Source organism: Barbus barbus, assembly GCF_936440315.1.
Source record: "Barbus barbus genome assembly, chromosome: 8".
Lineage (NCBI taxonomy): Eukaryota > Metazoa > Chordata > Actinopteri > Cypriniformes > Cyprinidae > Barbus > Barbus barbus.
This window is the reverse complement of record NC_136736.1, coordinates 13019993-13032997: the sequence shown is the minus strand read 5'-3', so window position 1 is coordinate 13032997 and position 13005 is coordinate 13019993. Positions and strand designations below refer to the sequence as shown.

The 13005-nt window shown below is 38.0% G+C and overlaps 1 protein-coding gene across 10 annotated transcripts in view; it reads left to right on the top strand.

Moving 5' to 3' along the window:
* The window catches only part of LOC306874133 (GRB2-associated-binding protein 1-like), a 78118-nt gene that overhangs the window by 49257 nt on the left and 15856 nt on the right, over positions 1–13005 (top strand). For 6 of the 10 annotated variants that reach the window (XM_079423930.1, XM_079423929.1, XM_079423928.1 and 3 more), the window contains 3 exons: positions 5420–5717; positions 9189–9414; positions 12109–12752. In XM_079423930.1, coding sequence (XP_079280056.1) covers positions 5420–5717; positions 9189–9414; positions 12109–12752 — 1168 coding nt within the window. Of the gene's footprint in view, positions 1–5419; positions 5718–9188; positions 9415–9642; positions 9733–12108; positions 12753–13005 lie in introns of all 10 variants that reach the window. The other 4 variants (XM_079423924.1, XM_079423933.1, XM_079423932.1 and 1 more) reach the window with 1 other exon arrangement.

The following is a 13005-nucleotide window of genomic DNA, read 5'->3' as shown; positions in this document are numbered from 1 at the left end:
CAAGAGTCACAATAAAAGAGCTTAAACTCGTAGAAGCAAGCTAAAATGGCATGGTTGCTTCAGCAAATGCGTTTTAATCTCACGCTTGCTGTTGTTAACACTGTCGGTTAGGTTTAGTGTAGGTGGTAAGTTATTTTCAAGCGCAATAGAGCATTAACCTTTTAGCGCCACTCAATAGACATTTCATTCTCAAACTATTGCGACACATACAACAACCAACGTAATGAAACAGTGCCAGATTCATGTTCATCTGTTTCGGGTAAAGCTTTGCATGCTTTTAGCACCACTAAACTGGACATTTCAATTTATAAATGTTGCGAAACTTGCAAGAAACAATGTAATATAATTTTGCAGAAATGTCATCACACAATTGTATTTCCAGTGAGCCTGCTGTGATTGTTCTAGGCTATATCTTTATTAATTTTCTTGTTGTAAGTTACTTGTTATATGAACTACACATTTATTAGCAGCGTAACATCCTTCCTCTATTTTAATAGTCTTCCTCTAATTGAAGTTTTCTCACTTCCAAGTCTTTGTGCCTCTTTCAGATTTGTTATTTCTCAGTGATGTATTTATTTCTTATCATTCAAAACCACATATTCCAAACAGACGTGTAATAATTTCAAACAATGATGATGAAAACGGTAGATGATGATGTTGTGAAGTGAAGACTTTGGCATGTTTTACAAAGCCCAATGTGATTGCACCTCATATGCAGGGTAATGCGCCTGGAATTTCAGGCATGAGAGAAATGAATGCTGATGCATTGGCTGTCTATGCGAGTCGTGCCGTTTCGCTACGACAGCAACAGCTTGTGGTCTCACATTGCTTGGCATATTTTTGAAACATTATTTCTTTCTATCTCTTTTCCGCTGCTGCGCCTGATTACGTAAATTATTCGCAGAGAGACTGACCAGTCAGTGATTCAGTTCGGATGGCATTCCCCTATAGTTTGTCCCTCAATGGCATCTCTGTTAAGTCAAGACAGTGACACTGTGGCCCTATGCCTCTGTATGCATCACACTTGAGTGTGTGTGTGTGTGTGTGTGTGTGTGCGTGAGGCAGACAGCTGCTGCCACACTTGGAGGGGCCTCTTCAATTTCGTCCCACCCTGTCCCCACTCCCTCTCCCTCCTTATACACAAACACGTTCATTTTACGTACTACTTCTGGAGCTGAAGGACAATTCGAGATGTGGGCTTGATCTTGAAACTCTGCAAAAGTGCAAGGGACTTTTGCAAAAGGGTCAGTTTGGATGCTTTTAGGATCTAAAGGTGACCAGCTGTGGCCGTGTTGTTTGGGAAACAGAGCATCTCTTCTCCTCAGATCATTCTTCATCTGAGAGTCTTTGGCTTTATGTGCTCTTACTGGCTTACTGACATTAAACAAAAATGGAACAGGCACTTACCACAGGTGGCTAAACACTACAGTCTCTGTGCCTACGCTGGATTCAGGAGCCGGGACTCAAGGTAGGATTGATGTATTGCAAAACCAGAGCAGGATGGCCGGATTGGTGTCATGTGGGAGTGTTTTTGTCTGAAATGAGGACATCTTACTTTACTGACAAAGGCGAGTGTGTCGGTTAGATACCAGCCTTGTGTGTGTGTGAGAGAGAGAGAGAGAGAGAGTAAATGCACAAATGAGAGAGTGATGTTTATGGTTCACTCAACTTGGCCACTTTCCTCCAAAATGAAGACATTGCTTCTCCTAAATGAAACAAGTTTGACATTTCGATCCGCTTTAGATTTCTCTATCGCAGCTGCCAAAATCAGAAGCTGTTTAAGTCTATTCTAAAACTATTTTTCTCTTGACTGGACAGTGCAGTTTACTTTTTTAAGGGTCAGGGACATATATGAGTGTCCAAAATAAATAAATAGGTCTTTGTATTCATGTAGGTTTCAAATGTAATGAATTCTTTAGTTTCAATATTTTTTTAATTGAATGACTCTGAAAATGTCAATTGTTCAGTCAAGATTTCCCATACACATTTGAGTGTAGACATCTTAATAATTATTGGAAAAAAAAGAAAATTTAAATTTTCAATGTAATTATTCATTCAGTTTTTTGAGACATTTTACAACCTAAAGTAACTTTGCTATGCTATAAGGAGGTCAAATTTTAAGACTTATTCTCTCTTAAACTCTCTTAAAGTCTTCTCTGATATAATGTTCGTGTTTCTCTATGATGTTTGCACCACAGACCACATGATTTGGTTGGTCACATCATGTTGCTTGATTTGGCAGACAAAGGCTTTTCAAATGTTTATAATGCATTTTTTTTTTATATACTTAACAATAACAGTAACAATATGCCAAACAACTGTAGGCTTTCTTTTCAAGAATTTCATCCTTTTAATGATTAGTTTTTCTTTATGATAATAGGACAGTTCTTGACGCCACATAGCTTTTTTTTAATATCTAAATTAATCTACTTTAACTTCAGAAACATTATGAAAGTGTATTCAAGCCATTTTATCTATGACATTATGAATTTATGATTTCATGTAGGTACAATTGTTTTAATAAATTGATTTTTGGAGGAAAAAATAGCATCATGTCATTGACCCTTAAATAGTATTTTATTAGTTTATTCAATTTTTCCTTCCCATTTTATTGATTTAAACTTCAGCATTCTTCTTGTTTGACATGATGCTCACGGTTCACTGAAGCAATTCTCTGGAAGATCTTTTGTTCCGTCTGTGTAGTTGTACCCACGTAAGCTGATCCGTGTGACAGGTTAGCCAGGGCTCTCTCCTGCCAGTAAACATACACATGCATACACTATCTGTGTAATATGAGCTTCGAATGCTTTGTTTTGAAGCGGCGGCCAGAATCTAAGAGGCCTCTGTGTTGGTTTAACCATAGTAGAGGAGCAAAGCTAATGCTGATAATTGTAGGACTTGTCCTGTCACACTCCATCTGATGTGGTTTTAGCTAATTTTGAGTCTATATTGCAATCAGAATGTTAGCAGAGTGATGTGTTCAGCCTGAGACTGTTGAGCTTTCCAAATTTAATATGGGTGACATGATGCTCGATGATACTTCACTGGGAAATTTAGGTCACATCGCACAATTAGGTCTATCATGCTGATCAGTTGTTGAGTGTCATGTTGTGTGTGTGTGTTTGGTTTGGCATGGCGGGGCTGTTGCCTCTTGTGTTGCCGTGCGGTGGGGTGATATTCAGAGGGCCAGAGCTTGGCTCTCTAACAAAGAGAACCCTGTGGATGGAAAAACAGCTGAGAGGGGGTGAGAGGGGGTAAAGTACGGCATTGTTAATCCCCTCCAAACCTGATGGTAAAAAATAAACAACAACACAGATTGAGATTCCTGGCAGTCTGGCGGTTTAATGACAGAAGCCTGTGATCTTCTCCTCAGGGTTAATTTCCTAATCTTGTTTAAGACAGAGTGGTCTGTTGAAGTTTAAGGGCAAATCTAAGAAAAACGTTTTGGAACTTCATGAATATTTACTAGGGCTGTGCACAAGTAACCAACTAATCAGGTACTCATTCTGCACCAATTTATTACACTATTCAAATAATCTTTGAATAGTGTTTTGTAAATAACTAAATATATTCATCACTACAACTGACATGTGATTATTTACATAGAAAATTAAAAATAAATCAAGATTCAAAAAATAAGTTGCATTTATGTTAATATTTTTAAGTCTTGTTTTATTGTAAATATTTTTAGCGTATGTGAGCTTGTTGAAATTTAATATCTGTGAAATATACAGATTAAGATCACATGCTTGTCATTATTTTTAACTAGTAGTTTCATTGGAGTATTCCATTACTCAGTGTTATTGGACTGAAATTACTCAAATGCTTAATTCAAGAGTGTTATTTTATCAATAACTATGGTAACACTGTAGTTTAGGGACCTTTTCTCACTATTAACTATTTGCTTATTAGCATGCATATTGGCTGTTTATTATTATGCACATATCAATGCCTTATTCTGCATGACCATTTTGGATCCCTTAATCCTACCCCATACCCAAACTGAACAACTACCTTACTAACTATTAATTAATAAGCAGCTAATCAAGTTTATTGAAGCAAAAGTCATAGTTAATAGTGAGAATTGGTCCTTAAAATAAAGTGTGACCATAATGAATATTAATAATCTGGTCTGGTCGACCATTATGCCATACAGCATTATTTATTCCATCTTTTTGTAAATGGATGTTTTTTTGCCTCCATCTTGATGAATTTATTTCATTCTTATGATGCTTTTCGTTTTCACATTTTGCCCTCTTTTATTTTGTTCCCACCATGTTTTACATCCACCCCTCTGATAGATTCATGTAGGTTAGTTTTCTAAGAGCTGACCTGCTGCCCCCTTCGCTTTGTCACAGTCCGTGATGTTTTGAACTCTGCTTTTTATACAAAACCAGCATTTCCATTTTCCCTCTGTTTTAAATGGGAGAAAGCATGCATAATCAAGCTCTAATTATCAGTTACCTCTTTTAGTGTGAGTGCTTTGCAGGCTTTTGGGTGGTGTTAAATTAAAGTCTGTCTGCAGAGGGTTTAGCCAGTATCTCCAAACAGAGTTTTGAGAGGAGTTTTGCCAGAGTGAGCCCACAATGTCCTCTGCATGTGGATGGATCAGTAGGATCAGATGTCACAAAAACACCTGCAATGACTTTTGTAGGGCTGAAACACCTCACAATGCTTTTCCTACAGTTAGTCGGTGTTAATTTGGTACGGTTCTCATGTAATAATATTACATAACAGCATTAATATTCCAGAGAGGCCAGTCTGATTAACTTTTTGTAGGCTGTGAACATGTTGTAAGTTCATTCTGCACTTCAGATTTGTTTGATACATGTGGAGATAGTATGAGGACCATAGAGAGAGAGAGAGATATATATATATATATATATATATATATATATATATATATATATACGTAGATGCCTCATTAGTGACTGTTTCTATGGGCAGCTATACGTAAGCCATCCGCGATATTGCAGCGGTGAACTTGACGTCATTCACTATAGTAATTACTGAATATTCGAAAGATGCCACAATCCTGCACAGAACAGCTCAACGGCGCTGCGCGAACCTACAGTATGGGGAATGACGTCAAAAATACCGTTCCAAGATGGCGGCCGCATCTACGTGCCTGGAGTGGAATAAATTGCAATGGTCAGTATGGCTGCTGTAATAATGGAAGTCTTGGCTTTAAGTTAATATAGCCTTTTTGATTTCCTTTTTAATTTACAATTATCATGTCTGAACAGACACTATTATCCGAAACTGTCAAGATGGCCATCAATGGAACTGACTGTCTCAATGGTACATATTAGCAAAATTGGTCAGGAGAAGCATTCAATAAATGGCTTCTTCATTAGTCACGCGACTCATTAAATCTGTTGTAGTGCATGAATCAAACGGTTCTCCTCTCTACTTTCAGGCATGGAAGAAACGATGGTTTGTTCTGCGCAGTGGGAGGCTGACAGGAGACCCAGATGTGTTGGAGTATTACAAGAATGACCATGCCAAGAAGCCCATCCGCGTGATCGATCTGAACCTGTGTGAGCAGGTGGACGCCGGTCTCACATTCAACAAGAAAGACCTGGAGCACAGCTTCATCTTTGACATCAAAACCATCGACCGGGTCTTTTACCTGGTGGCAGACACTGAAGAGGAGATGAACAAGTGGGTGCGCTGCATCTGTGATATCTGTGGCTTCAACCCCACCGATACAGAAGGTAAATCATGTCACATGCAAATACACACCTAGGAATTTAATGATTACGATTCCAAATGGTTTCATTGAATAATTCTTTAATACTTTTAAGGAAAATATTTAATGGGAAAAGAAATCCAATTTTATTTCCAATTAATGGAATAATAAATATATGTAAAACAATGTTTTCAAAAGATGTTCACATGGATTGTTTGTGAGCTCAAGTGGCACCATGTACACCTGCCCTTAAAGCCATCATAAATTTATCCAATAACATTGATCATTAGAAAGTTAATTCAGCATTTATTTTTGTAATTTTTTTGGTTTACAAATTTTATTTTCAGTTTTGATCAATATAGTGCATCCTTGCTGTATTAAAGTACTTTATATTTTAAAAACAAGTATTTTATTGACAAATCTATGGTTTGGATTCTTGCACTCCCAGGCCCTGCAGGCATAATGATCATTCACTGTAATGCAGATACTAGATCGAAGTGCCGAAGCCCAAAGTGTCCCCCTAAGATTGACTAATTGTGGCATGTCGGGGTCTCCATCAGCTCAGCAGTATTGATCTCAGATGCTGTCGGCTCACTGTGGCCTTCTTTAAAGTGATGTGAAGTCCTGAAACTTGTGAATACTTCTGTGGTAAATGATGCTCATGTTGGTTTCTAATGAGGAAGTGCTTATGTTTGAGCTATGGCTTTGGAAAACGCTTGTGGTTGTACATCTGGCCTTCACCGTTTTGTGAACTTTTGCTACCTTATTACAAATATACAGTTGAGAAAGACAGGAAATATATGAGAGAAGGAGGTAGGAGAAGGGATGTAACAGTGCACAAAAATTGAGGGGGAAATTCAAAGAAAAGCTTCTTTTTTTTGTTTTTATGACTGTTGTAGGTGAGCTGGTATAAATAAGGTGTTGTAAATGAGGGAAGATATTTGAAGTGTTTACACTTTTGGATGCAAAATATTAGCAAAATGTATATATTAGTCAGAATTATTATGCTTCCATTCTATTTTGTTCTATATGTTTGATACATAATTTAGGAGATTTGCTTTCTGTCAGGATAAGCCATTATGCAAAATGGAAATACTTTTATTATATATAATAGTTATAATAGTTGTATTACTTTTTATCTATCTAAGGCTCTAGAGTGCAGATGACAGTGTTGGCCTGCTTTTCACTCCTTTATATGCAAGTCAACAAAATATGTGTTTGCTGCTACATTTAAATTTAGGCATAATGTTTGAATATTAATTTGGCCATGCATGCTTTGTTTGGTAACCTACTGCGAGCGTCCAGTCGAGTAACTGAATATTCATGAGCTACTTCTCAACTTGACAACTAATTGGTTAAAAAGTTAAGCCTTCTGGGAGCACATCACGTAACAATTAATATTCACGATCAACCTCTGCAGTAATTGGCTAAAGGTATGAGACCACAATAATACATGAAGTCTAATGAGTACTACTGACTTTGGTATTGTGACACCTTTGGTATTGTCATCCGCTTTTTTGCTGTATTGATAATGCATTATATCAAAAAAGGACCAAACTGTCTATTTTGATGCGCATAGAAGCCTGCCATTTATTAGCCACCAGCACTAAACAGGGTACTGAGAATGCAAATATGTAGGGGGGATTTTCCAGGGCTTGGATGATTCAGCAGCGAGCCTGACAAACAAGAGCGGGGAGGGGAGAAGAATGAGGGAAGGAGGAGAACGGGAAAAAAGTGAAGAGACCGAAAGAGACAAAGTGGCCCTGACAGCCTTGAGCTGCCTGCACTTAGAAAGAGTCAAATGCACCCAGCGAGTGAGTGGGTGTGTGTGGGTGTCAATGTGTGTGCGCACAAGTGATGTGTTTGTTTGCGTTTTACAGAATAACTGAAAGCAGAGTTTGAAGAGAGACTTGTACAAAAACACGCACAGCCGCACTCCACTGACCTTGAGAGTAGGCTGTTCAAAGAGAGATGGAAATAAAAATAAAAAGTCAGCGATAAAGAAAAGGTCTTTTAACATAGACAAAAAGCTTTACAAGCTATCCTAGATGCCACATAAAAACCGAGACTCTACACTTTCACACGGCCTGTGTAGGATGGTGGCCTTAAGCTTGATCAGTCCCTTTACAAAAACAAATATTTAATTCTCCCTCAAAGTAACATGGTCATCGCTGCTCTCGATTAGAATCTTATCTTCAAAATATCTGGATAATTGAACATAATTTCAGTCAGTTTATTGTAAAATGCTGTGCAATACAAACTTTAAGACCCGATAAAATTAGCCCATATATATTAGCTTGAAAGCTAACCTTTGTTAGTGTACTCCTAAAAACTGGCAAAATTAGCCTTGAGAAGATGTACACATTTAGAAAATGTCAGTGTTTCTTTTTTGGGAACATAAAAATATTCACAAGCCATCCTGTGCTCTCAATGAATTTGTCCAATCAGCTGTTTCTTCTCTCAATAACACTTGTAGCCAATTAGCAAGAAGCACATCACATGAATTATGATTTGGCTTAAGCCTATTGTTTTTTGTTTTTAAGATGTGATGTGTTCAAGTCCTCTTAGGAAGTAATTAAAAGTCTTAGTTATAACATCAGGTGTGTTTGTCATTTGTTGGTGGAAGACATTGAAAATTAAAGAATCTAAGATTTTAAAACTTGGCCAAAATTGTGAAATGAAGAATGTGTTTTTTCTTTGTTTTTATTCAGGTGCCATAAATTAAATTGATATGTCATAATTACAGTCTTGCCAAAATGGTTTGAATACACCCTTTAATATGTCACACAAACATTAAAGTTTCAATAGGAAGTATGTCAACATAGGAAGGAAAACTGCACTTGTCAAACTATTTCATGGGGTCTTTGAACACTTTTGGTTGCATACACTATTTAGCCTGCTGTCGTCGACTTTTAGCTTTAAAAACAATGGAAAAATGTGTTTATAATTATGCACTTAAATTGGAGGTGTATTTAGAAAATGTACATGTTTGCATTGAGACCAATCTTTAAATCAAGCAGGTCATAGTACTAAGAGCTATGATTTAAACATGAAATAATTACAAGATGGATGGATAGATGGATAAAAAAGGTACAAAATTAGCTAAATATTAGTATTTCACTTTTTTTGTACTTTCCTCCATCTAATATATTTTGCAACCACATATTATAAATAATATTTAGTATAGAAATGTGCCAAATATTAGTATTTTTTTTTTTTTTTTTTTTTTTTTTTTTTTTTTTTAAGCATCCAATATATTTTGCAACCACACATTGTGTATTCTCAATTTCATTTGATCAATTCACACTTCTTTTTTTCCCCATTTCACTTAACTTACCAGAAGTCAGCCTGCGGCGAGGCTTTCACAATACTAATTTGTTTTGTACAGGGATGGTTTCAGTAAAAGCTTTTGATTAAAACAAGTGTATCTTAAAGCTTATGATCTCATTAAGTGTGAAGCTCAGTGATAATCTCTCCTATCTTTTTGTTTCTACAGACTCTGCAAAGATCTCTCACCAAGTAAATGTACCAGGGGGTCTGGTGGTGGATATGGCCCCTAGTGGAGGGCCAGGAGGAGCCTTAGGGGCTTCTGCACTGGCCAACCTGCCTCCTCCCTACCAGCCTGTCAGCATCAGACCCTTGGGGTCCTCCTCCAGTCTGGATGAGCCTCAGGACTACCTTTGGCTGCTCAACTGTGAGAGCAAGAAACCTGAGCCTAACAGGTAAGACACAACGTCTGGGCTGTGTGTACATAGGCTATTTTAGAGCGTGGCTCATCCAATAATTTGTAATGTAGGCCTGTTACTGTTTTGAGTCTGTTGTTTTTAAATCAGCTGTTATATAATGTGAATACCTCCCACTCCTGCTAAGACGCTTCAGGACATTCAGGTGCTATGGGAGAAAACCAGGGTATACGGGGCTCATTTTATGTATTTTTGTGTGTGGTGTAGTCCAGTGGTTCCTCTTGCTCTAGGGGAGGAGGAGCAGGAATACCTGCTTCTGGAGGAGTGTGAGAGCAGGAGCTCTCCTCCTGATTGTCAGTGAGTGAAGAGCATCAGTGTGAAGAATTCAATACTAAACAACACACACACACACACACCTATATGGCCAACAGCCAGATATTGTTATTTTTACCGGAAAATCTGCACACTTATTATAACAACTTACTAAAATATATATTCTACTGACTGAGACTTGACTAAAATGGGTTGGTATGTTTTCTTGCCTTCAGTGCTTAAAAGCGTGTCTATGAATAGTTTGAACCAGCTCTTGTGTGAAATATGATGTGCATGATTGTGTTTGGCACTAACCTTGCCAGTCGTATAGCGAGAAGCTTCTTACACAGCTTTCAGGAATACTTGATAATGTGTGCTTATTCATTGCCTACTATGGTCAAATATTGTGTAATGAGGTTAAACTATATTTGACCGTAGTCCCTGGCAACAAATCTGCCAAAATCTGCTAGTTTAATGTACCGCGTTTAACTAGTAGTGTGTTGTCTCCAGTGTTGGGTAAGTTACTTTCAAAAAGTAATTAATTACAGTTACTAATTACTTCATCAATATTGTATTTAAATTACTTTACTAATTACTCTATCTGAAAAGTAACTTAGTTACTCAATAAGTAACTTAATTATTCAAATCACTAATTAGGCTACATCTTAAAATCCCTATAAACCTTAATATAAATTAAACTCTATATTCTTTCAATTCGAGTCAAACATAGAATAGTTTAGCCTTTTAGCTTTAAAACAACTGTAATACTTAAACATTTTTATGAAAAAAATGTAACCACCTTTGGTTGACAAATAGAAATACTCTGCAAAATATCTGAATAACAAAAAGGCGTAAAAGTTAAACAATACATTTCAGTTTGGCAAGAGGTTGAGGAAAAGCCCAACTAGTAAAATCTGTACAGGTTTATGTCAAAATAACACGTTAACTAATGTAGGAAAGAATAAATTACAGAAATGATCTTCTCTGCTGAATAATGTCAGATCGCGCTGTTCTTATGAGGCAAATTTCTCATAGCAGGTCTTCTTTCAAAAATGATGAATATTAGATGATTTTTTTTTTTTTTCTTAATATTTTACTTTTTTTTTTTTGTATCTAGGTGAGGGCATATGCGCGCAGGTGACTGCATATAATGAGCTCAGACACGGGAAAGACTGTACCTTGCTTTAGTTTCATACGGATTGCATAATCAGAAACATTAGTTTTTAATTTGAATTCGTTCAAGTGTCAAGTAGACACTTCAAGATTTTTAGATTCTATTGATTTTAGTCTTATATGTATCTGAGTCAGAGCTGGCGCCAGGGCACCTCCATCAGAGGGGCATTTGAATTTCTGGGGGGGGGGGCACAAATCACGTTTTGTGTGTGTGTATGTGTGTGGTCGGGGGGGGGGGGGGAGCGTGCAATCTGTGATTGCGTGCAGTTTCTGATGCTCGCTAAAGCGTGCAATCGCTTTCTTATGTGCGCTGTTTTACCGGTTTCACTTTCGCTTTCGAAACGATCACGTTCAGCATGAAGGGGAGAGGATGGAAAGTGGGGGGCACGGTAACTCTGCCCGCGAATGCCCCCTCTTGGTGCCGGCCCTGATTTGAGTATTTAAGGTTTCTCTGTGAATCAGGAAAATCTGAAAGTGAACGCACCCGCACGCGGAGGGTTAAAGCCGCTGCATTCAATATCTTTAGATGGTAAATTTAGATTTCAAATTCAATATTGCTTTTAGAACTGTTGAAATTATTTACTGTATGTAACGCAAGTACTTTATAAGTAACTGTAATTAAATTACCTAAAAATGAACAGTAATCCCTTACTTTACTTTTTCAGTGGATAAGTAATTTAATTACAGTAACGCGTTACTTAGTAACGCGTTACACCCAACACTGGTTGTCTCTTTGTTCAATCATATTAGTTCTATCAAATCAATATTTTATGTCCTTTCATTTATAAAGGTGCAGTCGGTAGTTAGCATAGTTGTCATCGCAGTTCTTCATGTTCTTTAATGTTCTATCACGTATTGCAAAAGTTTAACGTAAATTGCACTGATGCTAGTAGTGGTTTTTAACTTTGCACCAAACTACTGAATGCATCTTTAATTGTCAAGTTGCTGTGTAATAAGTGATAATATGATAATATAGTTGGCTGGTCAATATTGCAAAATATACCACTTCAGGATTCAGCTATTATGCAGTAATGACCAACTGACATTATCTCTTACTTGCCAGTTAATTAAAAATACAAAGACTATTTCATATTGCAATTTTCTTAAGGGCATAAAGTAGCATGTATGTGTTTGAAGGGGTGTTTTTGTCTTTTGTATTGATGAGGAGCAAGTTTGTTTCGATATTTAGCTGCCATTTGTTTGTTACTTAACTGATCACCTGTATGTCATGCATGGGCTTCTTTACAGGGCCCGTGGCGAATGCTCCAAGTCTACCTCCTCCGAACCCGACTGTAATGACAACCTCCCTTCCCACCACACGCCCACTTCCTTCTCCTCCAAGCACGCCTCGGTCAATGGTTTCTTTCCCACCCAGCATGCCGCTGGGCTCTATGATTCTCCTCCTTTGCGCGGGCAGTCATTGTCAACCGACTCACAGGGCCTTTACCACCTGCCCCGAAGTTACTCTCAAGACACTGTGCTGCTGCCGAAGTCGGCGTCCTCCCCTCCCGCTCCTGACGGTGAGCCCGGTGAACTCTATGTCTTTAACACGCCTGGTCGTAAACCCTCTTTTGAGGCCCAGTTGCGGAACTTGTCAGTTAGCTATGATATTCCACCTACACCTGGAAGCAACTGCACATACCAGATTCCCCGTACTGCTGGGGTGGAGGCTGTTTCAGGGGCCACAGATGTGGTGCCACCCCCTCGTCCGCCTAAGCCTTTACTGACCACGGGAACAGTTCCACCTGAGCGGTCACCCACGGACACATATGTAGTGCCACGGTCAGTGTCTGAGACTGATGGGAATTACTGCGTGCCATCTAGTACAGGAGGGAACAAAGCACTAAGGAGCAACACCATTGGTACAATGGATTCTTCACGACTACGTAAAGGTAGGAGGATATCAATTCCTACATTGCCTAAGGATGGTCTTCAAAACAATTTTCTACTGCAAGTCAGTTGACTTCACACACACACAAAAACATAGATAATGTATTATACAACTCAACTGTTATTAAAGGAATAGTTCACCTGAAAATTGTCATTAATTTAATGATAATTTTTGAGGGAATCCGAGAGCTTTCTGACCCTCCCTAAAGGTACCAAGAAGATTGACAAAATAGTCCATGTGACATCAGTGGTTCA